At 31.5% G+C, this 27288-nt stretch overlaps 1 protein-coding gene across 1 annotated transcript in view; it reads left to right on the top strand.

The window, feature by feature from the left end:
- Nup153 (nucleoporin 153) overlaps positions 1–27288 on the top strand; it is a 118186-nt gene extending 90898 nt beyond the window's left edge. Inside the window, exon 21 of the mRNA XM_085814217.1 lies at positions 20604–27288. Coding sequence (XP_085670343.1) covers positions 20604–20691 — 88 coding nt within the window. The 3' untranslated portion in view covers positions 20692–27288. The remainder of the gene's footprint in view (positions 1–20603) is intronic.

Here is a 27288-nt window from a genome sequence, read left to right as displayed (position 1 = left end):
ATTTCTCAGTTTAAGTCCTGACTTATAGGTGTCATTTTAATTGGGCAACTGAAAAATGCTGAACGAGAAGGGAGGGGAAAATCAATATGACAATGGAAAATAAATTAGATGTCTTAAGAAACTGAACAAAGAGGAGAGTATTAATGAAATTGCTGTAGGTTTAGCTGTTGAATGAAATATGAGTTGTAAATAACTCATTCCTGCTTTCCTAAAACTCTACATTTTCAGTAACTCAAGCAGATGTCCTTTGTTTATCCCTCAGTGCCATGTTGTGGGATTCAACTGCATGTGTTGTTTACATTTCTCCCATTCTGTTTTGTGCAGTTTGCATTGTTTGCTTATTGGTAACTATCTGCATAGCTATGCCTGTATAAAAATTGTCACGTTTATGCTCACAAATTCACGATTCTATTTTTTTACATAAAAACAAAACATTTAATGAAGAGCTTATGTACATTATTTACATTATTGAAAGCACAATCATACATATATTATAAATTTTCCCATCATAGGGCCAATATTCGTTTATCAAGAACAATTACCGCTATGCGGCCAAGAACAGATCATTTCAAGGCGTCGCCCTCAAGCTAACTAAAAAGAGTATTACATTCCTTCTCTGCCGCCAGTCACGTGACCTAGTCGGCGACAGACGATAAAAAATAAAAGAAAAAATGAATCCATCGGAGGGAAAAAGAAATAATTTCAACAAACTCTCCCCTGATGAACAATAGGTTCATCATAAATTTAACGAACTATTACAATATTACTATAACAATAAGAAACAAATAAAAATTACTTACATATACAGGTCACATTATATCAATAATTTCTTAACATCAAGAAAATTTTTTCTGAAACTATAGAAAAAACAAAACATTTAAATTGACATTTCTCAAGATCACCACAAATCATTAAACCAAGGAAAATAATAATGAAAACATTATGAAAAAGAAAATTTTTTTTTCTATCATCAGTTTATCAGTCATTCAGTCCAAATTTTTTTTTTAACCAGTCACTGATTATTGCAATTACTGATATCATCAATTTCTAAATTGTACAATAGCTGCACTGGACGTTTGATTACCGAATTACCAGTTTTCACTTCACACGATCTGATCATTCCATCTCTACCAATAAAGGTTTTGGTTATTCTTCCTAATTTCCACCAACTTCTAGGTAAATTTTCATCATGAACAAGTACTATATCATTTACGTTGAATGTAGATGGTTTCTTCTGACCGGTATAATGAGCAGATCTCAAGCACAGGAGATATTCTTTTTTCCATCTGTTCCAAAAGTGATTTATTAGATTTTCTCGTGTACGGAAACGTTTTAACATTACTTCTCTGGAACCTGGTAAATTCAAGTCATTCCTCCTTACAGCTGGCAAACTCAAGAGTCGTTTACCAATCAACAGGTGGGCTGGAGTAAGTGCGGAGGGCTCTTCAAGATCAGAAAAGACGTATGTTAATGGACGCAAGTTTATCATCGCTTCTATTTCAAGCAAACTCGTTTCTAATTCACTTTGAGTCAAAGATGATTTCCCAATGTTCTTTCTTAAACTAGTTTTTACACTGCGAACTAAACGTTCATAAAAACCGCACCACCAGGCAGCACGTTCCACAATATATTTCCATGTGATTCCATGCAAAGCATAAAATTTTTTTTAACTTCAGGGTGGTTAATCACTTTCCACATTTGCTTTAATTCAAGTTCGGCTCTTTTAAATGTTCTAGCATTGTCCGAGTACACAGTGGAACACAAACCTCTTCGGGATACGAACCTGCGGAACGCAAGTAAAAATTCTTCAGTGCTCATGCCTTTTACGAGCTCAAGGTGAATAGCTCTTGTAGTAGCGCAAGTAAACAATAAAATGTAATATTTGTTGTCATTTTCTTTTACATACAAAGGACCTGCAAAATCGAGTCCACAAATTGCGAAAGGTGGAGATTCATTAACTCTATCCGCTGGAAGAGGTGCAGCGATTTGTTGTCCAGGACGTACATTATATTTTTTGCATATTAAGCATTTACTCAGGATTGATTTGACGTATTGTTTTCCTCTTAAGAGCCAGAATTTTTCACGTATATGCACTAGAGTATCTGATACACCCGCATGATAAACCTTTTCATGAGCGTCTCGTACTACTAATTCACTTAATTTATGTTTTGAAGGGATTACTATTGGATGTTTGTTGTTAAATAGTAGGTTTGACTTTTGTAACCGACTTCGTACCAAAAGTAGACCTTCATCTGATAATATGGGATTTAATTCGAACAATTTTGAATCTTTTGAAATATGCTTGTTTTCTCTTAGAGACTCTATAACTTCAGGAAAACTATCTTCTTGAGCTTGTTTTAACCAAAAGGTTTCAGATTTACTGATTTCTTCTGCTGAAATTTCCGCAAAATTTCTATTTTTCCTTTTTACTTTTAAATTTGATATAAATCTGAAAATCCAAGCAGTCACAGGATAAAGTTTTTTCAAGGAACTAAATTTTGTCAAATTCATGAGTGGAACATTTTCAGTTTTGTCTGCTTTGATCAAACACGCTAGGATAGCTTCCGATTTTCGAGATTCTTCTGATACATCATGTAATTTTGACGTCGATTGTTTGGGTTTTGGCCATTGACTTTCAGGTAACGAAAGAAATGCAGGGCCATGCCACCATTTCGAAGAATTTATCAGTTCTTTTGCAGAACAACCCTTTGTTATTAGATCTGCAGGGTTGAGTTTTCCTTCGCAATGTCTCCATGAACAAGGATCTGAAATTTCATGTATTTCTGAAATTCTATTAGCAATGAAAGGTTTCCATCTTTTAGCTGTACCTTTAATCCAATGTAGAACTATTTCCGAATCTGACCATAAAATGACATTTGAAATATGTAGAATATTTTTCAGGTAGTTGGCAACCCTAGCACCCACCAGTGCTCCCATCAATTCAAGGCGGGGAAGCGTTAATTTCTTTAATGGTGCAACACGTGATTTTGCCAAAACAAATGTAGTTTCAAATTTATCTTCATCAGTTCTGTATCTCAAGTATGTGACTGAGCCATACGCATTCGGATTAGCGTCACTAAAAATGTGTAACTGAACAGTGTCCCTGTCTAAATTTGGTACATGAAAATAATATCTGGGAATTTTCAACATTTTAAGTTCTTTTATTTCAGAGAGCCATATTTTCCAGTCATTTTCGAGTTCTCCAGAAAAGATCTCATCCCAAGGTACCCCTTGAAGCCATAGCTGTTGCAATAAACATTTAATTCGAATTACAAAGGGTGCGATAAATCCAGATGGGTCAAAAATTTTGGCTGCTATTTTTAATACATTACGTTTGGTACATTCAGTGTTTCAGGGTTGCCACGCTACCTGGAGAACCGGGAAAAGTCAGGGAATTCGAAAATTGACCAAAATATTCAGGGAAAAGTCAGGGAATTTAAGTATTTTTGTCAAAATCTGGAAAAGTCAGGGAAGTTCATACAACGATCCAGCCAAAAAAAAGCGATTTTTGCGCCGACGTCGGAAGAGGTAACGTTTTTGGCGAATTATGCATCACGTGAGTGTCATTCGGGTAGCTGGCATAGAGCCAATTTTCGCAGCTCCAATTTGATTGTCTTTTAGAAAGGCAAAGCAACTTTTGGTTTCCAATATTCTCGAGAATTGCATGTGCAGTGCATGAACTAAAGAAAGTACCTGTTCTCGTATAAAACGAAATGGGTTTAATCCTAGTATACGGTACCATGGAGGTTAGAATCAAAGAATATGTATTGTAAAGAAGGAAAACCTCTCTGCAACAGACGTGGCTGTGGCTCCGTTCCATCATAGAGGGAAAACAGCTGTGCATGTCTGATATATCTGTTGCCAAAGCTCGAAACCGGTGTCGAAGTTCGAAGGTCACGTTATCAAGAGTTCATAAAATGAATATCGTTTAAAATTTCTTTAACCACTTGCGCTAAAAAGACGCGCCACGCACGTCAGGATGCTTTTGTCTCAAACCGCGAGCGACGTGAACACGTCGATAAGCATTTATCGCAAAAATGAAAATAACGCGGTGCACACGTCGCCTAACAACGAGATTGTTTATTTCTCGAGTTACAGCTCTGGATTGCACTCGCAGATGCGGAGCGGCGTAAATAAGACACTTTACCGCTTGTTATATTGTAGCGCACGGCACCGCAACCGTGAAGTTTAGTCTTAGCGCAAGTGGTTAAACTCTAAAGGAAAAGAAAATATTTTTTGGCGCAAGTAAATTAATTCATGGATTAGTTATTTTCAGGGGAAAAAAAAAAAAAAAAAGAACTACGAAAATCCGTTTTTAAAATTATTGCGAAAAATCCAAGAAGAAACGTCCTTTGATAAAACGTTTCTTCTTGGATTTTTCGCAATAATTTAAAAACAGATTTTCGTAGTTTTCTTTTTGTCAAAAAGCGTTTCTTCTTAACACGTGTTTCTCAATTTCCTGTACACATCGCTGAGAGGGAAATTCTGGCCGCCAGGTTCCGTCGCCAAATCCCTTGGCAAATTTTCCCTCCGCATTCTAGCGACGTAATAGCATTTTACTTGTATGGAACCTTTTCTTCTTTACATAGACGTTCTTTGGTTAGAATAATAATGGGATTTGGCGACATCTTGATGCGCAGTAAACGGGTCATTTTGGTCTTGGCGACAATTTTCAAAATTGTACCAAAGCCTTACCGTATACTAGAATTTTACCGCAAAATCTTTTTAAACCTTTTTTTTTTTTTTTTTTTTTTTTTTTTTTTTTTTTTTTTTTCTTTTTAATAAATACCTTGCCATTTTTCAGTAAAATAAAAAAATAGTAATCAGTCATCTAGGCTAGCCATGTAATATAACTATATTCGCTAAAATATCGTTGATTATTCTAATTCAATTTTTAAGTAATTATTTTTATGTTATTCATATAATTTAATGTCGCTTCTTCCCTCTAAATTTATTTATTATTAGTAAATAATATTTCAAAATTTCAGGAAATTTTCTCTGGCATAATCCTGAAATTAATTATAGCAGTATGATGACATACCAAATTTAATGCACATATGTTTTCCTAATGTATGCTGCGAAATAAATATAAAATACCTCAATTTATTAAAATAGATTTCTTTCTTTCGTTTAGCTGCAGAATGTCTGCAAAAAAAGCCTTATTTTATTCCAGATTGGGAAGATTCTAATTTCAATCTTCAGTGGAGAAAACAGCAACTATTATAATTATATTTGTGTTTTCAAGTGTTAAGGTGCCTTTTAAGAACATACCTCACGCAAATTAAATTTACCTAAAATCTAACCTAACTATTTAGCATTGCATTGTGATTTATAAGGACCGGATTAGCCTTGTGTTGAACTGGTGATGATCATGAGTAATAATTAAATAAAACATACATTTGTTATCCAATATATATATCTTAAATTTTATTAAGTTTCTTAAGTGGAAAACTAAACAAAATTATCAAACAAAGTATACCAAGAATAATTAAGAATAAATGTCCTCTGGGATTTATTAAATAATTAAGTGAATTTGCTACACAATACAAGTAATACCATAATTAATTTATCTCTTAGTACAGCCAACGTACATTACGCGGATAGACTGGAATTTTCTTGAAACACACCTGGAAAACCTGGAAAAGTCAGGGAATTTGATTCTCCTGTTTGAGTGGCAACCCTGGTGTTTATAGAGGACAGTAAGGGTGTTAATTCTAGTCCTAAGACATCTTTATCATTGTTCCATATTAAACCTAGTACTTTTAAAGATGTACATGGAGTGTCACTATTGAGAAAGATTAACTTTTCCTCAAGCCATTTCTGCTTAAGCTCTAGGGAATTGCTTTCGAATTTTCTTAGATTTAGACCTCCTTCAGCAAGAATTTTAACAGATTCATTTGATAGATTAAGCGCTTCTTCAACAGTTGTCGCTCCAGAAAATAGGTCATCCACGTAAAGATTTGAGTTAAGCATTTCAAAAGTCTTAAAGTTAGAATTCTTGTACTTATCAATGTGATGTTTTATTGTGCAAGCAAGGATGAAAGGACTACAAGTTACGCCAAAGGTTGCTCTTGTCATTTTTTAAGAAATTACACTCTCTTTTCTATCAAGGTTTTTAAAATAAAGAAATCTCAGATAATCTCTGTCTTCTTTTGCGATTGATATTTGAAGGAATGCCTTTTCGATATCTGCCGAAAGGGCGATCCTATTTTCACGGAATTTCAAAATAACGTCCAAAACATTTGGATTTAGATTTGGCCCTGGGTGAAGACATTGAGAGAAAGTGCATCATTTGATTTTGAAGAAGCATCGTAAACGATGCGTACCTTTGTTGTTGTTTTGTCGTCTCTAATTACAGGATGGTGAGGCATATAATAAGAATTAAGTGTCGAGCTGTTTTCAGGGCATACTTCTACAATTCCTAAATGTTCTTGTTCCCTGAGAATATTGTTGTATTTTTCAAATAACATTTCATTACACTTAAATTTATTTTCTAGACTAGCAAATCTTCTTTTAGCCACTTCAAGATTATTTCTCAATAAATTGCGAGATTTGCTCCATAGTAACCTTGCCTCATAACGACCATTTTTAAATTTCAAATTATTTTGAAAGTCATTTATGATTTCTAAATCACTAGAATTCTTTTCGTTATTCTCAACAATACCCATGACTTCTAAATCCCAAAATTTCTTCAGTTCATCATTTTCAATCTCAACTGATACACTACAACAATTTATTCTTCTATCTTTTGATTCTATCTGCCCATGAATAGTATGTCCGAAAATAGTTTCTGCAATGTATAAATATTTTTCCCACAATACCTAATTCAATTTGCCATAAAAAGTCTGACCCTAGTAAAATAGTTATTTCTCGTTCATGCCCTGTATCAGCAGGATTAAATCCTCTCATTTTCAAGCGTTGAATCAAACCTTTGTCTGGAACTACCAAGGCTTCAATATTTATGGAATTGTTTGTTTGCGAAACATTTTGTAATTCAAGAGAAACTACGTCAAATGATGATTCTTGTGGTTTTCGTCCGCCAAATGAATATACTAATAAATTTTCTTTTCTTATAGGCTTTAAATTCAGTTTTCTTACTAAATTTTCTTTTATAAAGCATTTTTCTGAACCACTATCACACAAAACCCTTGCATGGATTTTGTTTTCACCACCAGAGACACATACAATACAAGTTTGGAGTAATGTAGAAATAGTTTTATTTTTCTGTTCAGAAACGCAAGATACTAAGGTTGTGGATTTATCTGCGTTAATATTTTCAGGACTTTCATGTTTTTCTGATTTATTACAGAACAGCTCATTGTGAAATTTATTACTACATTTCGAACATGGGGTTAATTTACTTTTGCATTTAGAAGACAGGTGTGATTTTAAAAAACACTTGTAACAGCGTCCTCCCTTCTTCAATTTAAAACGTTTCTCTTGATCTGTATACCTTTTACAACCCAAGCTTGTATGATCCGAAGAGTCACAAAATACACAAAATATTTTTATAGAAGTGTTCAAGACAGCAGCCGAAGGAACACTTTTCTTAGAAGAAAAGTTCTGATTATATTTTTGTTTGGAATTAAAATTAGTGTAAGTGTCATGTATTTTATTACTAGAAGAATTATTTACTAATATTGTGGCCTCACGGGCACGTAAATCTTCTCTCATAAATTCCAATAGGTCATTGACCTTATACTCATTTTCTGTATTATTTTTCTTATGAAATTCTAGAACCATGTTTTCTGGTAACAATTTTAACAGTACAGGCAGAAGTAGATGCCCGTATGAACCTGTTGTTACCCCCATTGACTTGAGATTTCTGATATGTATTTCACATTTATCATACAGATTTCTAAGTCCCCTTATATTATTTGATGATTTTACTGGCTCTAAGTTCAAAATTTTATTTATATGACAGTTTATGATTGTATCACGCCTACCATATCTTTCGTTTAACAATTTTAGGCATTCATCATAATTTTCATCAGTGAGATCAAACCCTGATACAACATTATATGCAGTACCTGTCAAAAGAGATTTCAGGTATTGAAATTTACTTATTTTTGACAAAGAGTCATTGTTATCCACAGCATTCTTGAAACAGTTAATAAATTCTAAATAAGTGCTGGGATCACCAGAGAATTTTTCAATATTTAATTTCGGCAACTTAACTGCCGCAACAAATTTACTTTCGATTACAGGAGTTACAGGTACATTTTGAACTACGTTAACTTCGGTATCTGCTTTACATTTTCTTAACCTATTCTTAATTTTGGATTTCATACTCAAAATTTTATGAGAGTATTCTTCAACCGATTTTAATTCTTTTTCATATTCAGCTTTATCTTCAATCAATTTATCTATCTCTTTATCAATTTCATTTAAAGAATTTTCTTTTTCTGACAAAATATCCTGGCACTCTAACAAGGAATCTGTGTCAGTTCTTTCAATCGCTGCTACCAGCAAATCTTCTGCTTTATTTATTTGTTTAGTGATTGCAGATCTGATAGCAGCTCTTTTCGACTTTAATTTGTCTATATTTTCCATATTTCAAGTAATGGAATATAACCTTATAAAATTTAACAAATAATTGTAACAAAATTTAAAGTACAGTATTTCAATATTTTAAGCACTTCCTTTAAAAACAATATACTTAATAGTCCACAAATTTCCTTCGATTAAGACCAATTAATTTTTTCAAGCATCAATGAAGTATTATTCTTTCAAGTAATATTTCAATAAAACAACATAAATATTCAATACTTTTATTCAACTCAATCATTATTTTTCAAGGTTGAATACTTCAAGAATGAAAGAAAATGGCTTACCTGATATTTTCAGGTACCCTTCCATTATTCCAGCATAGAACTATATTCGGTTTCGATTTTAAAGTATCTAAAGGTCCGGGAATTTCGGCACCAAAAATATGTGTATAAAAATTGTCACGTTTATGCTCACGAATTCACGATTCTATTTTTTTACATAAAAACAAAACATTTAATGAAGAGCTTATGTACATTATTTACATTATTGAAAGCACAATCATACATATATTATAAATTTTCCCATCATAGGGCCAATATTCGTTTATCAAGAACAATTACCGCTATGCGGCCAAGAACAGATCATTTCAAGGCGTCGCCCTCAAGCTAACTAAAAAGAGTATTACATTCCTTCTCTGCCGCCAGTCACGTGACCTAGTCGGCGACAGACGATAAAAAATAAAAGAAAAAATGAATCCATCGGAGGGAAAAAGAAATAATTTCAACAATGCCTTCAATACTTAATCAGACAGATTTATAGAGTATAAAATTATTATTATTTTAAATGCAGTTTTTACAAAGAAAATAATCCACATGTTTTCCTCTTGAACCTCCATCCATCCTAATTCTATCATAACATTATACACATGTTCAATTGAATTATTAACAAAAAAAACCTAGAATTGAAATTTTGGGTTTTTAATGTTAATTAGAATTGAGCACCTAAAAAATAACTGACAAATGAATTCTTTACGCATGGTAACCCATAAATTCAAAACTTAATTTTAAAAGACAGCAAAAAAAAAAAAAAAAAAAAACACCAAAGAAAGTAATTTATCTAAAACAAAAGATTTTGAGATTTGTGGTCTGTGTTTGCTACAGAAATGATTTGCAAGTTTCAGTGCTTGTGCAAGAAATGCCAAATAACATCAATAATAAATTTTCTGTATTTAAAATATAAATAAAAGTGTATCTTTGCTTAAAAAGCTGATTAACATAATTTCTCCTCGTATGTAGAGAAAACAATTTTTATTTAATTTGTCATGCTGAATTTAAAGTTGAAACATTTTGTGTGTATCCAAAAATAAACGCTGATGCAATTCTTGCGTTATTGGACTTCTATCTCTTACAGTATCAAGTGTTTCGATGACGGTTTTTATTATTATTATTTATTTTATTTTATTTTATTTTTGGGGGGAGGGTGAAAATAATTGCCTGAAAAAAATGAGTTCAAAAAATTGTGTGTCTTAGAATTAAAGAAATGTGGTAATTCATATTCTGTTTTGATTTCCTAAGACCTGTAATAAAATTATATGCTTAATGCCATAGCTGCCAGCTCTCAGTTTTTCATCACATCTCTTGGTCATCCACTAGACTAGCGGTCTTCAACCCTAGGAACTTCACGGACTACATATATAATTTTATATTTGGCAGACCACTAATATCAATAAATTTTTTAAAAATCCTTAAAGCCTTGTTTCCGCTACTGCGTATGAATGGGTTGCGTCAATTGAAGACACACCTACGGCATCCGTACAAGTGTTTCCACTGCCGCATATCCGTAGAATATTTTAATTTTGCGCCGCTAGGTGTCACTGTAATATTTTGGTGCCAAACAAGCAGTTCGCAAGTTACGACGCTGAACATCTGAATTTTTCCCACTTAAGCGAGTATTGTTTGTTTTGGATTTGATATGGAGCCTGACATCAAACGCAGAAAAGTTTTGTTTACTAAATTCCATGTTATTAGAAATTTTTATATCTGCTTATGAACTGCATACCTGCCAACTTTTACGAATTTTTCGTAATTTTTACGAAAATGCGTTAGTCTTTACGATTTTACTATCGTAATCCATTTTTTACGATTTTTTTTTCCTTTTTCAAGTGTTTTTAGTGATTTTTGTCGAAATTTTAGAATTTTTCGCCAATTCAGCGATTTTCGCCAATTGCATCATGTTTTACCGCCAACCACCGACTACTTCGAATCCAGTAACCTGCGGTTTCTCCCAACTCGCCGCTTAACCAGCCAATCCAATGCGCTGAACTTGTTTCTCCCACTCTTTTCTTTGTGGGTGCCAGATTATTTTTTTAGCGTGGATTGAAGCATTCTCTTCTTTTTTTTTTTTTTTTTTTTTTTTTGTTTGCACGTGCTACGAATTTTTTTAATACGACGTTGTTACAAAATTAGTTTAAAAAAAACCATCTTCTCAATATTTTCGGCCTGCCTACAAAGCCGAATTTCCAACAATTAAAGAATCCTTCAAAGGAAATAACTATGCATTTTGCAACGTGTGCGTGTGTGACTTCATAATAAGTCACGGTGGAAGAAGCGACATTGTGAAGCATGTTAAGTCTAAAAAGCATGAAGTTAATGCTTCGGCTTCGACAACATTAAAGAAAGTGGATGATTTTTTTTCAAATTCGGCTACGAATTTGGATGCCGATGTCATTTTGGCAGAGTGTTTACTGCATTCCTCATCGAACACAACGTGCTGCTAAGTGCTGCCGATCATGCCGGTCAGCTTTTCAGACGGATGTTTCCCGACTCCAAGGTTGCTCAGAAATATGCTTGTGCTCGCACGTAAACATCTTCTATTGTGAACAAAATTGCTTGCGTTGCACAAAGTAAAATGATAGCTGCACTCCAGAATTCAGCATTTAACTTTATAACTAAAGTTTTTTATAACTTTATACTAAAGTTTGTAAAACCGTCCGTTGTGAAAAACAGTGTGTTGATTCGTGCTGCCTATAATAGTTTGGCAAATCAAAAGGATGACAATGATCTTATAATTGGAAATCAAACCACGGAACTTGTAAATTCTTTGAAAGATCATGAGAAAAAAGAATTTTTTCAATGTGTTAGAAAGTATGGCAGGTATGGAACTGCGAAAGTAAAGTAAGCTAGCAATCTTTAGATAAATAAGTAAGGTTATAATGCATATTATGAACATCACTAATTCCATAGAAGCTGAAGTAAATTAAAAAAAATTTTTTTTGCATTTCTGGAAGCCTTAAATATTTATATATATTATTAAAACTAAAATGTACTGTTAGTGAAAAAATAAACAAATAAATAAATAAAATAAAAGAGTTAAAGGAATTAAAAAAATAGTTGGTACTTTAAAAATACAGAGCAACTGTAAAGAAATGTTCACAATATTTACACAAAATTTGCTATGCTTTTTATTATCTTATTTTGCTATACCGCTGGCTTCAGGGTCATAGCTGGATAATTTATTAGAAATCTCGTTTGTTTTAAAATGCACTATGGGCAGTTATATTTTATGCATAATCAATAAAATATTATTTTTAATTTAAACATTTTAAATTCATATATCTTTTTATAGAAGTTATAAAAATAAGATTTTTCTCTTTATATATACGCACATTAGGTAAAGAAAATGGAAATATTTAATTAATTAATTCCTGCGCTTCTGCTGGAGAGGACTAAATTTAAAAGCAATTATTATAGTAATTTTTTGTTAAAAGAAAATTTAGGGCATTAATACTGTCTCATGTTAATTGGAATGAAAGCTTAGAGTCATAAACATCCCAGAGTCTGAGCACGTGTTTATCCTCTTGAGACCCGAGAAGTAATTCCTCGATATTTTTACCTAATTTTTTTGCGTGTTCTTAAAATGGAACTATTAAAAAGAAAAAAACACAAAACGTACAGTTTGAAAATTTTACTTATTTTAATTAAGTGGTACTCAAACGGGTATCTTGGAACTACATGCATATAATATCATTATAATAAAGTAAAGAGTTACATCAATGTATATAGTTTTTTTAAACAGTTATTTGTTATGAAATTCAAAGAAGCAATTCCTGTTTTGTAAACTAGATACAAATCACATTTAATACATCTTACTCTTGATTTACCTTGGCATGAAATTCAAAGAAGCAATTCCTGTTTTGTAAACTAGATACAAATCGCATTTAATACATCTTACTCTTGATTTACCTTGGCATCCTGGGAAGCGACATTTAATTTGATTTACTCTTTTTACATGTTCAGGAACGTGGCCAATTCGGTCATACCGTACATCCTTCACGGGCAAAGGAGCAATTTGTTGACTTTTTATACGTTGAGGTCTTTCCTGTATCGTTTCTTCAAAAACTTCTACTTTTATTAAGCTCTCAGCTATTACAAGCTTGAAGTCTATTTTTTGGAGGAACTTCACATTGCTTACAAAGACGAATATACGTAATCCAGGCATTGCAAGTTTCCATATTAAAAAAATGGGCGAAGACACGCATTGTCCTTTTTTTTTTTTTTTTTTTTTTTTTTTTTTTGTTCGTATGGATATCCGGTAATATGAGATTAGTCTGTCCATCATATCAACACCTCCCATGTAAGTGTTATGCGTCTTTACAGTAGCAGGTTGTCTGACATCTACTCACTGTCTTTGGGCCCTATTCACGACAAGGAGCGCTAATAATGATTTTCTCTTAACAGACGACCGTTGAATTTCACGGCTCCAGTAACCATAAGGACTGTTGGTTAAATAGGCATTCGTGACAACAACCGTCAGAGGGATCCTTACGGTGAGTAACCTTCGTTCGAGAGTTGGAGAAGTTTGTTAAAATAAGCCAATCATATTACAGCTACTAGAGATACAGGTTGACTCATCAGCCATGTTCAAGCATGGGCCTTGTTTTGTAGCTACGCTTTAGGGTTGTATTTCAGGTTTGGGATGCTATTTTTGGCTCTTTAGCAGTGTTCGCTAAAACGTTATTATTTTACATTCTAGAGTATCCAAACTTCCGATTTTTTGCATTCATATAAAGATGTGTGGCTTTTGACCCCCTTCTTTTCTCTGCAGTTCAGCTTCTTTCTTCTATTTTTTATAAACTGCCAAATTTCTCATATGATTTAAGTTATTTTAAAAGTTTCTAAAACATTTTCATATATTATATTTCATATATTCATTTGTATATTAGTTTAAAATATTTTTTTATTGAATTTTCAATTTTTACTTTTAAATACATGCATAATGTTAAGCATCTCAAAATCTATTTTTGACAATAAACTTCTCCCAGCTGTGTGCTTAAATTTTTACGAGGTTGTACTGGATTTTATAATCATACTTTCATATTTATTTAACTTTTTCCTTTTATAATTCAAGGTAATTTCATGTGTCATATAAAAATTACAAGTCTGTCAGTGCTCTATTTGTATGATAATTCTTAATTTCTCAGCTAGGGCATTTCAGTACTGAAGGAGTTAAGCATATTACTTTTATTTACATTACATGTTAAAATATTTAGAGGCCATTAAAGCTGTGGGTACAAATTGGAATGGATACAACTTCAGTAATTTTTAAGTTTCTAAAGCTTTCCTGAATCAACAGATAATTTTCTAAAATTGTCAATAAATTTTTACATGATAAATACATAAGTGCATGCTGGCGCTTTAATATATCTAGCAAGTTCACAGTTTAAACTTCTGAAATAAATTAATAGCACGTCTGCATACAAAGCGTGTTTTTTAATTAAGACACAATAACACGCCGAATAAATACTAATTCAGAAGTCAAACAACAAAAATCAGCGTTAATTTACAAAATTTTCACAGGACTAGTTTCGATGGTTTTACCGATCCATCATCTTCAGCTGCAAAACCGCAAATGTGTTTTTTATTTTAAACCGCGTGTTTTTTATTTTAAATATGCTATTTGAAGTAAAAATAAATTTTTGTATAGATTTAGTAGAGTAAAAATTCCACATCAAAAACATTTTTTCACCTTTATTTAGGTAAAACAAAATTAAAAAAATAATACATACACAAATAAATAAAAATAATACCTTTACATACGGAATTGCAGATATTATTTACTAATAAATTATTTGTTATTGACAGCTACTTTTCATAATACATAGAAAAATACTGATAAATTTATACGAATTTACATGCATATGCTGTTAATATTACATTTATTTGACCATTTAATGATAATTCCATAGCCTATATAAGATTCAATCACATTATGATATATTACACTCTTACAAAAGAAGAAATATCGAATTAGGAATATACTCTTTTATGTATTTGATAACAAAGAAGAATAAAACGTATGCAATATCACATTATGAAAAATCCTGCAAGTCATTACAATAATAGGTAAAAATCAGTTGATCATTCTTTCACGGTAGCACTAAGTTTTCCGATCAAAATTATGAATATGCCAAAACAAATTCACGATCGGTGCCTTCAATTTAAGGTCACACAAAAGTAAATTTGATTTAGCTGAACATGAGATCTACCACGACAAATTTATGAACAAATTGATTTTCTTTAAAATGTACTTGCAAATTCAACAAAAGCATGCATGAAATTTAACATTAAAATCTAAAGCACTAGTATTTAATAACAGTTACATGTATTAAATGAGTTTAATCATACTTTTAAGAATGCAATTTTCTGATAAATTTAAATTTTTATACGACAATTGAATTAATTTTGTAAAGCTACTTAAAACATATTTCATGTTCACACATTTAAATAAATTTAAAGTAAGTATACGTAAAAATGCAACATGAAGATTTACTACTAGATAAAGCATGATAATGGGCTCAAAACAATTTGTCTAATATTTAAATTAATTAAGACACAATAACACGCCGAATAAATACTAATTCAGAAGTCAAACAACAAAAATCAGCGTTATACCTACAAAATTTTCACAGGACTAGTTTCGATGGTTTTACCGAACCATCATCTTCAGCTGCGAAACCGCAAATGAACAAGATAGGAAATAATGATTAGATAAGATAAGAAAGTCTGAACAACAATAAGCAAGTGGTGCCATCTGTTGGCGAAACCAGAACTAAAACATAATTTCTCTAAAAGCCAAAGGCAAATTTGGATTGGAATTAGGATCGTTAACTAGAACAGAAAGATTTTTATGAATGTGAAATGCCTCTAGAAAATCCAGTTCTCCAATGGAAGATGTTTTTTGAATAATTTTGGCAGCAGAAAAACTGAAAGTGTGGTTTTCGGACCAACAATGTTGAGCAACAGAAGACTTCTGTGTTTCCTTTTTTCTAACATATGCCTCATGTTCCGCGCGAAATTTTAAGGCTCTCTTAGTTTGGCCAATGTAAATTAAACCACACTGGCAAGGAATCCTATAAATACCCCAGGAATTCATATCCGGAATGGGGTCCTTGAGTATGGAACTCGGAATTTTATTGATGGGAGAATAAACAACCCAAAAGTTAAATTTCTGCAAAATATGTGCAACTTTATAGCTAATTGATGGAAAGAAGGGAATGACAACAGAATTTTTATAATCTCCTAAAACAAGAGTGTGCCTTTTAGTGTGTTGAGATGAGAATTTTTTAACTGCTTGATTAATAATGTTGGGTGGAAAGCCCCTGTCAATAGCTATTGCTTTTAAATAATTTAGTTCTTCATCAAGGGCTAGTTTGGAGGAGCAAACTTGAAGAGCACGGAAAACATAGGAATAAAATGAAGCTAACTTTTGTTTAGTCGGATGACATGATTTAAAGTGTGGTGGAAGGCAAACCGATGAAGGTTTACGGTAAACTGTAGTACTGAAGTTGGATGTGTTACGTGTGACCAGAATTTAAATTAATACTTAACGTCTTCAAGACATTCATTTTCATTAAAGGTAAATGAGTATGCAGAACTAGGAAATTATTGTTAGGACAAATTTTGCTATTTCATGGACTTGGAGTTATAATTTTTGGCCGCTGATTTTCTTGAACTGAATTTCTTGGCCGCCTGATTTTATCTGCGAACAAGTACTGTAGTTTGCAGTTATCTTATGTTACTTATCTTTTTTTAACTGAATTAAGCTGATTGCTGACTTTTTCAGTACGCAAATTTCTTCTTATAATGTTAATTCAGCTATAATGTATTTTTTAGCAAAATATTCTTTCCCTAAGCCAGCGTTCATCACTACTTCTGCCGCCATTAATTGTTGGTGACAACACCTGATTGCTCCTTTTTTACCATGTGACCACAACTCATCCGCAGACGTACAGATAGAAGTTGAACATTGTTGAACTCCATCCGTATGTGATCCGTCACCGCACATCGACCGGATTGAAGATGTCAATCAAAGTGAATTCACTCGCTGATTGGAGAAACACATAGACGCCGCAACGCATACACAGCAATGGAAATGGGCCTTAAATCAAACCTTAAAAACAATATATTTATAAGCAAAATCAATATTCAACTTCCCAATACATGTAATTCTAATTTTCATTTATTAATATAATTTTCAAAACATTTCGTGTTCAGCAGCATGCCTTTATGTAAATTTAGGCTACGTCTCTGATTATGAGTAACAATTAAAACACTATTAACATCTCGTTGAAACACATATTTCGTTCACATTGAAAAATTATATAAAAAGTACAAAAATCTTACTTTCTTGTACAGAAAGCTTCACATTTCCATATCACTGAAAAGCAACTTCACGAAAAAGCAAAAAGAGATCGGCAAACGCAAAGCTATCAATAAACTGAAAGTGTTATGCCACCAATTTTTAATTATTGTAAACATAATAATCATCACGTACTCAGCAATGGTGCCATCGATCAAAGTTAGACAGAACGGAAACTTCCACTGATGCAATTATAAACAAGAATGCAGAGGTTCTCATAAAAATGTACCAAGTTAGGTGTTGACACAGAGAAAAATTGTGTTATTAATGACTACAATAGCATATGTTTGTAATTCAAAAGGAAAGAGAATTCCAGTTCGCTCTATTATTGATAATAGCAGCATATCTATGGATGCCAACTCTCACTTTCAAATGTTGCTAGATGCACCTGCAAAAGTAGTTTTCACGGAGCACCAGTTGGCGACCACTGAATCTATTAGTTTTTAATTTTTAGCCTTTAATCTATGGAAAATATTTCATGCAATAAATGAAATTTTAATGAATTGATAAAACTTAAACTAGAAAAACTTCATTCGCCCACCTGTGATAATTTTCTGACTAATGTTTTGTATTGTATATTGTTGTTTCATCTGAATTATATTTTTAATCACATTTTATTGTTCTTATTAAATGTTTAATCTGAGTTGTCATAATGTACTGCAGATATTTGTTGTAAACATTATATAAAAATTCAAACAATGCTTAAACAGTTTAATTCTTCACCACTCAGAATTTTCTCAGTATAAAAGCATAAAAAAATTTTAAAGTGTAATTAGCCAAAAAACATAGAATTTAAGAGATCAGAACCAGGATCAAGGATCAGAACCAGGGAGAAAGTAGGCGGCAGAGACACATATTAACACAAGACCGTATTTATTGACAGCGCAACACTGAATAAACAATTTGTACATATACATATGCTTACTCAGCTTCGATTCTGATGGACGCCAAATAGCACCGGATTTGGCATGAGCTTAAAATAAACATTGGTAACAGGATCGTATTAAATGCTAATGTGTTTTATATAAGAAATGAATTGCAAATTTTTCAGTAACCCGAGCCTTGCATTTTAAAATGAATTAAAGTCAGTTCGAAACTTCTTTTAAATGGTGTCACTGCGCAATGTTAAAAACTTCCCGGTTTCTCCCAGTTTTCTTGCAAAAATCGCCTGATTCTCAAGGTTGGAAGCTATGTAATGCAATACTAACTTTTTTGTTTGTTTGTTTGTTTTTAGTCGCTTTTTAAGAAGTTATGTACATAGTGTTGTAGTGATATAGTCTTTCAAATGCTTATTAGTCTGTTTTCAGTTAGGCTTTCTGTATAAAGCAAAACATATTGTTTTCATCAGGTTTTACTTTATAATATTATACGAAAAATTTTCTTTAAGTCTGACTATAAATTGCTGTCTATCAGTTTTTCCCTCTGTGTAACAATGTGTTTAATATTTATCTCTTTTTATATATTTCTCATTGCAATATAATGTTTTAGATGGTAAAATTAAATCACTCATATATATCTGGGGGGAGAGTACTTTTAACTATTTTATGGCTTTTTTCTCAAATTTTGGGTAAAAATATATGGAATTGTAGGAAAATACATTGCCATTATTTGTTTTGTAAGATTCTAATAAGATTACAGATTTTATGCTCATTTGTTGGTTGTATAAATGTAAATGTAGTTTTGAAAATAAATTTATAAACTTCCAGTTATAAATTTCATCTTAAGATTTAAAGTGAGTTGTTTTTAAAGAGGTATATTTGTTATGAATTGTTGGATCATAGATATGCAACAAAGCACAATAGCTCCAGTTTTGCTGGATGTTAGAGAAGTAATTATCTTTTTCAGCTACTCAGTCACTGTAAATCTAAATTTTAAAAAAAATAAAACGTTTTGGTACTCTCTTTCTTTTATTTTATTTTTTAAAGGCATTGGGCATTTACGTATTGGAGGAAACGTGACATAATTTAATAATGCTTTTCTTAAATTCCTACTGTTAGCTCACACTCCTTGTTTAAATTTTCAATCGTTGATAAAATACTTTTTATTTATTCACTCAAGTTCAATTAAATTTTTTTAAACTTTTAGTAGATGACACTTGATGTAGTTTTTTCACATATTAAAAAAATTTAATTTTTAAATAATTTATTTTTTTATTTTCAAAATTTTTCTTTGTTGATCTAAGTAAGAAGTGATTTAAAAAAAATTATATTACTTTTTTATTTATGCTGATATTCAGGCTTCTTTCCTTTGTGCATTGAATATTTCATTTGAATCGTATTGTCTTCCAAATTTTGTGATTCTAGTTATGAATTATTTGATTATGCTAAAGCATATGGTCTGTTATTTTAAACTAGGCATTTCAAGATCATTCTAGAGCCTTACCAGTAGGTTGACTAACTAAAATTTCTGAGTGGTAGGATTTGGGTTTGATCTCGAGCAAACAGGCCGGCAGCATATTTTTTCGCCATGTGCAACGGGAATACGAGGCAGTTCCCATTAGGCAGATAGCCTCATATGTTTTGCCATATTCTGATAACCTAATCAAACCAATGGACATTGTGTCTTTTAACTTACCTCATACTATAGTATTGTCTGCTACAGAAGATGTTCAAATGTATTAATTTGCTAAAATCATATAATCCTATCTGTGTGGTTTTAACAAAATACGTTAGGATCATAAAAACCGTGAAGTGTCTATCTAAAAATAGTATATGCGTATATATGCCTATGACAAAGGAGGGCTTCATAATTAGCTCTTGTTTATGTTACACATTAGAAGAAAGCATTAAATCCTCTTGCAACCAACTTGATCATCCGTCAAAAAGAAACCGTGGGGGTGAACTTTAGCGTTTCATGTTTTTAACTACTGTGTCATAGATCACTTTGTAACTCGGTTGTATTTATTTGTTAAGAGTTATCCATAACTGAATAGGCATTTACATTTGAAGGTAATAAATCATTTGTTCCATGTAAAAAGTGCATTTTTTTTTTTTTTTTAAATAAGAGATGAATAGATGATTTAATAGATTTATTTACCAAAGAATAAAGAAATAAAAGCTAATATAAAAATCTAAAATGTTGAATGGTACTTTTACCTCAATACTGATTTTTGTTTTACCTCAATACTGATTTGATTTCATAATGGGTTTTCGTTCAATGCTATAAATTGGTATGAATTAATACTGATTATTGGGAAAGTTATTTTGTGTGTATTATGTTGTGTCAAGATAGCAAATCATACAAAACAAGTTCTATCTGCATGCATAAGCATAAAATTGAGAACGAAGAATATGTTGTAGTTTTTCGTTTTATGCAGTCAGTTTTTAAATTCAAGTTTTATATTTTGGCTACATATAATTGTAAGTGATCTAAATGGAATGAAATAAATATTTTACTTTTTATCCCTCTTCCTTTAGGGCAAATAGTGACAGTGCGAGTCAGGCATCAGCAGCTCCTCGAAAGTACAGGAAAGCTCTAAGAAGAGGATTGCGAAAACAAGAATGAGTGTGAAAGAAGACGACAAAATCTGTTTATCTGTGAAGCATTTTTATGTGTACTGAAAGTTCACCAAGCCATGAGGTGCCTCCTACAGAAGCTTGCAAATGGCATCTGATAAAGTGTACATTGCTGCATGCAACTTATAATACAAAATTCCTTTGTTATCAGTTGGTATTTTGCAAGATCCCCAGAAAAGTTGTAATTTGACAGTGTCAAATTGCAAAAGGCTGAAATATTATTTTCAACATTTTGGTAGCTGAATGAAAACTGAAAGCTGTGTCTTGAAATTGCAAGTTTAAATATAGACTGTGATGTATATATAAAACGTGGCAGCCGTAAATTTCCGGTTGTGAACCAAGTAGTGTACATAGATTAATTTTGTTTTAGATTCTGTAAAAATGGAACTCAGGAAAAAAGATAAGTCTTGATTTTGACCATTGACCTTGAAAACTTATTTAAACTAACATTTTGAAGAATGAAAGTAAAGAAGCAGAACTTCAGCTACCATCAGTATGGGTTTGCTGCTTTTTATGCCAGTAGTAGTATAACAAATATTTCTGTTGTAGGCATCATCGAAGAATAACTACTTAGTATTTAACCCTGCATCTTAAATATATTCATTGGAATGCAGTTAGGGGGGTGGGGATTTTCCTAATTTCTGTATTCACCAGACCTTTGAAGCTGTGTTGTGTTCAGTCTTCATTATCCAAATTGGCTTAACATTTGGAGTTTGTTGTTTTCATAATAGGAATAAAGAATTATCAAAGTGAAAAAATAGTGCCATATTTATTCTAAAAAAATATATATTTTTTTTAAATATTCAAGTTGTTATTCTTTTGGTTTTTATCTCGATAAAATGAATTGATGCTTTATGACATATTATTTATATTCACTTTTTATGATGGTAGTTTGGGCTGAAACTCCAGATAATTTTCTCTTTGGCAGATATGTAAAAAACATTTTAATGAAATCTTCATTTAAAAAATTTTTAAATGGAACGTTACTCATTTTCAATTATGTGTGAAATGCGTGTACTTTTTAAGTATTTTATTGATGAATAATTTTTAGTATTTTTACAAATTTCATAGTGGAGCTCTTTTCATTTGTTTATAATTTATATGTGCTTCATACTAAGCCTTTTACATTTATTATATATCTTAAAATGTCAATCGCTGAAAAATGTTTTCTGTTCTCTGTACATATTTGACTTCAGAAATGTAAATCTTGCATATTGTATATTTTCTTTTCTCAAGTTGTTATAATTGAGTGAAAGTAAAGAGTACATGTAAAGGTGTTCTTATACGAAAATGATCAACATTTATGTAATAAAAAATTTGAAAGCTTTCCAAGTGAAGACTACGTTTCAATGTAGTTGGTTTTTAAAGAGCATGAAAAATCTATTTTTGATAATGGGATTGGGAGAGTTGTGGCTGTTCAATTTTTTGTGTCATTGTTAGGTTGAAAATTGTATCTAGACATTTAGTTCACAATAAAGTTTTTGTTTCCAAGTTATCTCAAAATTTGCAGTTTTAAAGCCTTTTTTATTGAGATATTAATCCATTTATGTTCGTTTAAATTATAGCCCACTATTTTTTAATGTTAGATTGCTGAATATAAACAATTCAAGCCAGCTCCTGTATGTGGTAAAGTATGTTAACAAAGAGGATTTTGTAGCATGTGTTGTTATTTTTTAAAATGATGTTGCATTTTCATACTTTGTAATTATAGTTGACTATTTTATGCAGAGTTTGAAAGCATAATTAAACTTTAAGCTTAATTTTTTAGAAAATTAAATGCATACGTAAAAAAAAAAAAAAGAAAAAATTTGGATTCTGACACTCTAGACATAATATTGCAATATGCATCAGTTTTTACTCTTGTAATTTTCGGTTGCTTTTACACAGATAGCATTTAAAAATACTTACTGGCTAGCTGAAAAGAAAAATCAAAATCATGCAGCTTATACATAAGAATGTTTTTTTTAAAATTATTATTATTATTATTATTATTATTATTATTAATTCCAGGCAAAAATGAAAGATAAATCTTAAGACTTCATTAAGATGCTTTTAAATCAAAAAGGGCATTTTGTACATTTTTATTTTCAAAAAGAATGTACATTCAAAAATTTTTAATCGTACGTCATTGTTATGTTGTGGTCTTGTACATAGTTTTCTTTAAATATTATACGACAAAGGAATTGAAGTTCTACAAATCTTTGAATGAAAAACTGGCTGTTGTGCCTGAGAAATAAATATTTATATAAAATTATATTCCATAACGCTGTGTGTTTTTGTGATTAATCTCACTTGTCCGACCTAATAAGAACATATGTATTTGTTTTTTAAAAATGTAAATATTTAAAATAATTTTTATATATATATATATATATAATTTTAGTCAGTTTTTACTTTAAATTCTATATTGTAAAGTATCATTGATGTAATATGGCATTTTGCGCTGTAGTAACGTGTCGTAGCACTTACAGAAGTACAAAAGGATGAGATATTTTATTTCATGGGACCAAAGGACCCAAATAAGAATTTGCTTTTGACAAAAGAATGGATACACAAATGTCAAAGACAAGATTCTATTAACGTGAAGAGCGGAAAAATCTGTAGCAAACATTTTCTCTATTCCGTGTTTATGAAGATGATAATGAAAAATCGCTTATTTAGATAGCCACAAAAAGAAACTTAAAATGGAATGCTGTGTCGAAAGTAAATTATGCTGACAATAATAAATCAAATGTTAATGGTTTTGAAATAAAACTCACAAATGAAAATATAGATATTCTTGAATGCCCTAAGTTTAAGGATAAACAAGAATGCATTGCTAATTTGAAGAGCAAAATAATATCCTTAGAAAACTGTATTAAAGTATTGAAAAATAGAGAGAAGAAAAATTTTAGAATGTTTGTTCAGCGGCAAAGAAGGTGGACGACATATAGAAAGAAACTGGTATCATAAATTAAAATCTCAAATAGCGAAATTTGGGAGGGGGAAAGAAGCACAAATCGGAGAATTGGGGAAAATGTCTAAAGCCTATTTTTATAAAGACGTAGATTAATGCATTACTGAAAAAGAAGGAAAAAATTAGGTGGACTAGTGAAGTATTTCTCGTTGCTTTGTCATAAGAGTTCTGTCATCTTAAAGCTATGATTTTTGGAAAGAAAAAGTTGGAATTCCTTTACCTAGTATTAGCAAATTAAAAAAATGGTGCGCTAAATTTTAGTGTAGTCCAAGAATTCAAAGTGATGTTCTTACTCTAAAGAAGGAAAAAGGTGAATAGTTGAATTCTATAGAAAAAATATGCATATAGATTGAAAACTCTGCTGTGACTCTAAACTGGACCAAGTTCTCGTTTTTTTTTTTTTTTTTTTTTCCAAAATGTGCAGTTTGCTTTAATCAGAGGTCTCGTTTCGCACTCTGCCTCAAATTACTGAGAAATCGTGTTTTAGATAAAAAACTTGTTTTAGAAGATGGAACTGTTTTAAATTTTGATATTATTAAAGAGGTTTTAAATAGAGATTCGGAAGAAATAAAATTGTGTCACAAACTAAAACCGAATTATTTAATGATCAAGGGAAACGAGAGACAAAACGTTGCTCTAGCGAAAACATTATTTTCAAGAACTATTGCAAAGGTATACTCCACCTCGTAGGAAATCAAAAAACATCTGACTTCTAAGAGTTAATCGATAATATCTTCGGTATTACGAATAGTACCAACAAGAATAAAGTACTTAGCAAACTAATTAAGTACTTGTTAACGTTTTTCTTATTGTATCCTTTGTAACTAATTATTGATTCAATTTTGTGCTAGATTAGCATTCTAGATAAAATATAATACAGTCAAAAGTCGTTAATCCGTCGGGACTTCGGCGATTCCGGATTATCGATTTTTTCGGATTATAGATCATCAGTTTAAATCTCGTAAAATGGCATGCAGAAATTCTAAAATTAAAAATATGAAACCGTAATTTATGAAATAAAGAACAATTATGATCTAAAGGGTATCAAAATTTGCAAAAAGAAAAAGCTTAATATTTATTTGTTTACTTTATTAAACATTTCTTTCAATGTAAGTTGTTTAAGTTTTGCTTCGTTTCATGTGATAATACTTTCTCTTTAATTCTATTAAACAGACATAATTTCTTGTTCAGTTACAAAGTTCCGCTGTTCAAGTCCTATAATTGCTGTGTCAAGAACACCGACTAATTTGTCAATCGAAATTTTTTTGTTTTCAATAACCTCTGTCACTTTTATTCGCTATCGGAAGCGAATTATAATGACGAGGAACTTGTTTTAAATCATATCAAAGACGGAGCATATCGAGATGAAATACTACATTTGGTAAGGAATTATAAGCCAAATAAAATAAAAACATCTGCGCTTAAGATAAGGAGTGTGCTGACAAATCAACTTCCAATTCATTACGCGCCCGCCGCCGAGCAGCGTGAAATTGATAAACAGATTTCGGATTTCAAAACATACTTTCGCTTTAGATCCTTTACATATTAACAAATATATATCGGAAATTCTATTTGATATAATCGAAAGTTTAAGCTTACTTTTATAAAATTGCTCTTACAGTCTGCAAAAAATAATAAGCCGGATGCAATTCGAAAATTAAGGAACAACGCAATCATCAACATTAACCGAAATAGATAATTATTTAGCTTATACGTCCATTATACATAAAATGCGCACGCGAAAACGTATTCTGCACTTGCGCACACTCATATGCGCAGTCGTAAAAGGTCTTACGCGCATGTGTCAACGCGGCGCATGCGCAGAATGTTTTTAGTTTTGATGTCCGGATTATAGATCGTTCCGAATTAACGACTTTTGACTGTAGTATAAAACATCAAAGTAATTGGCATAAAAAGACCTGCCTCCTTTATGCACACTTTTGAAAAATTTAATAACTGATTCAGGTACTGTAAAGCTATTTTGTCAAAATTAAGGTAACAGTCCTGTGTTTATTTAATTATAATATAGATGGAAGTATAAATTACAAAATTATTTTTAAAATATCTATTTTTATATTGAATCGGAAGAGAAATATGCTAATGTAAAATATACAATTAGGTAAAAAATCAAACGTAGATTAGCAGAAATTTTGCCATATGTGTCATATATGTTTAAAACTATGTCAATGTATAGTTGTTTTTGAGTAAATTTAAATAGCTGCTATTATAGAAGCAGTATAAAAATTCTCTCAGTTAGCATGAAGATAAAGAAATGATTATAAATAAACGTGCATTAAGTAAAAAACCTGCAAATAATAATAATAATAATAAATTTAAAAACACGGAACTTTATGTTAAAAGAGTAGTGCATTTTATCCAATATTTTAAAATTGAGTAAGTGTTATTAAATTTTTTAATGTAACATTGTCTCTTCCAAATTATAGCTAGCTTTCACACACAGCTCATTTTAAACGCTGGTTCAAAAATGCTAATTTCTAAGCTGTGAATTGCATCTCCGCGTTCAATGTCATCATGACTACGTCATCACTTCTCACTTTCTGCTTCAGGGGGAAAAGCTGTATGAGCTAGCCCTTCGCTTCTAAGTCCTGGGTATGGCAGTCAGCATCGCTAAGCATTTTCCCATCTATGCAACTTCCTTACTGCTTTTCAAGACTAATAAAATATCTTTATTAATACAGGGTTGCAATGCTATCTGGAAATGAAAAATATACTGAAAGAGTCGAATTTAAATACGTAAGCCAAAACTGCGTAAGTCGGAATTTCATATAGTGATTCCCGAAAAGGTAGTTTTTGCATCAACACTAAAAGTGGCTCACTTATTAACTACTTGACAAATTATGTTTCATGTGAGCGCCATTCTGCCAGCTGGCATAGAGCAAATTTTTGCAATGCCAATCAGATTGTCTTTCAGAAAGCATGTTTCCAGCAATCAGGTTACCATGACTTGCATGCTGTTCTACAGAACAAGAAATCCATGCAAGTTGAATGAAATAAAATTCTTCCTCGTGATTTAGAGAGCTTCTTTTTTTATTGTCATCTCCAGTTAAAAAAATCTAGTAAGTGAAACTTTGTAATCTTTTAAAAATACATACTTAACATATTCTATCATATTTGCTTGTTAGAATAATAACAATGCATGCAATGTATTTTTAAAGTTAAAAGAAATGTATTGTTGCTTTTTTAATCATATTGTGCATTATTAAAAATAAACTTTTCAACATCGTTGATGGCATGCATATATGAGGATTATTGGACTTCGGAATTTTGAAAGAAAATGTGATACTTTGCTTGGCAAGTGCCAAAATGGTTATTCGTCGAGAGAGCGTGTTGAGCTCTGGGAAGGACTGAACCGAAGAGTCAGGAGCTGTGCTCTGTGTGTCGTCGAGTGCATTGCGAGTTGTAGCGTGGAGAGTACGCAGAGTTCCAAAAACGACCAAACAGGAGCTGTATTCTGGTGCTTTGCAGTGAAGCTGTCTCCACCGTGTGATAACCTGGAAGCAGTGTCGCTGATCGTGTCAGCGTGTTTATAGTAGCTCATCGACGACTGTAAAAACATGTTTTGGAATTGTCCTGACAATACTGGCCAATAAAGTGTGTTTCGATATTTCA

This window comes from Stegodyphus dumicola, chromosome 3 (genome assembly GCF_044657685.1).
Source record: "Stegodyphus dumicola isolate Sdum_Otavi_A_Nest chromosome 3, ASM4465768v1".
Taxonomy (NCBI): Eukaryota; Metazoa; Arthropoda; class Arachnida; order Araneae; family Eresidae; genus Stegodyphus; species Stegodyphus dumicola.
Note: the sequence above shows the minus strand (reverse complement) of the source record. Positions and strands in the feature narration are given on the sequence as shown.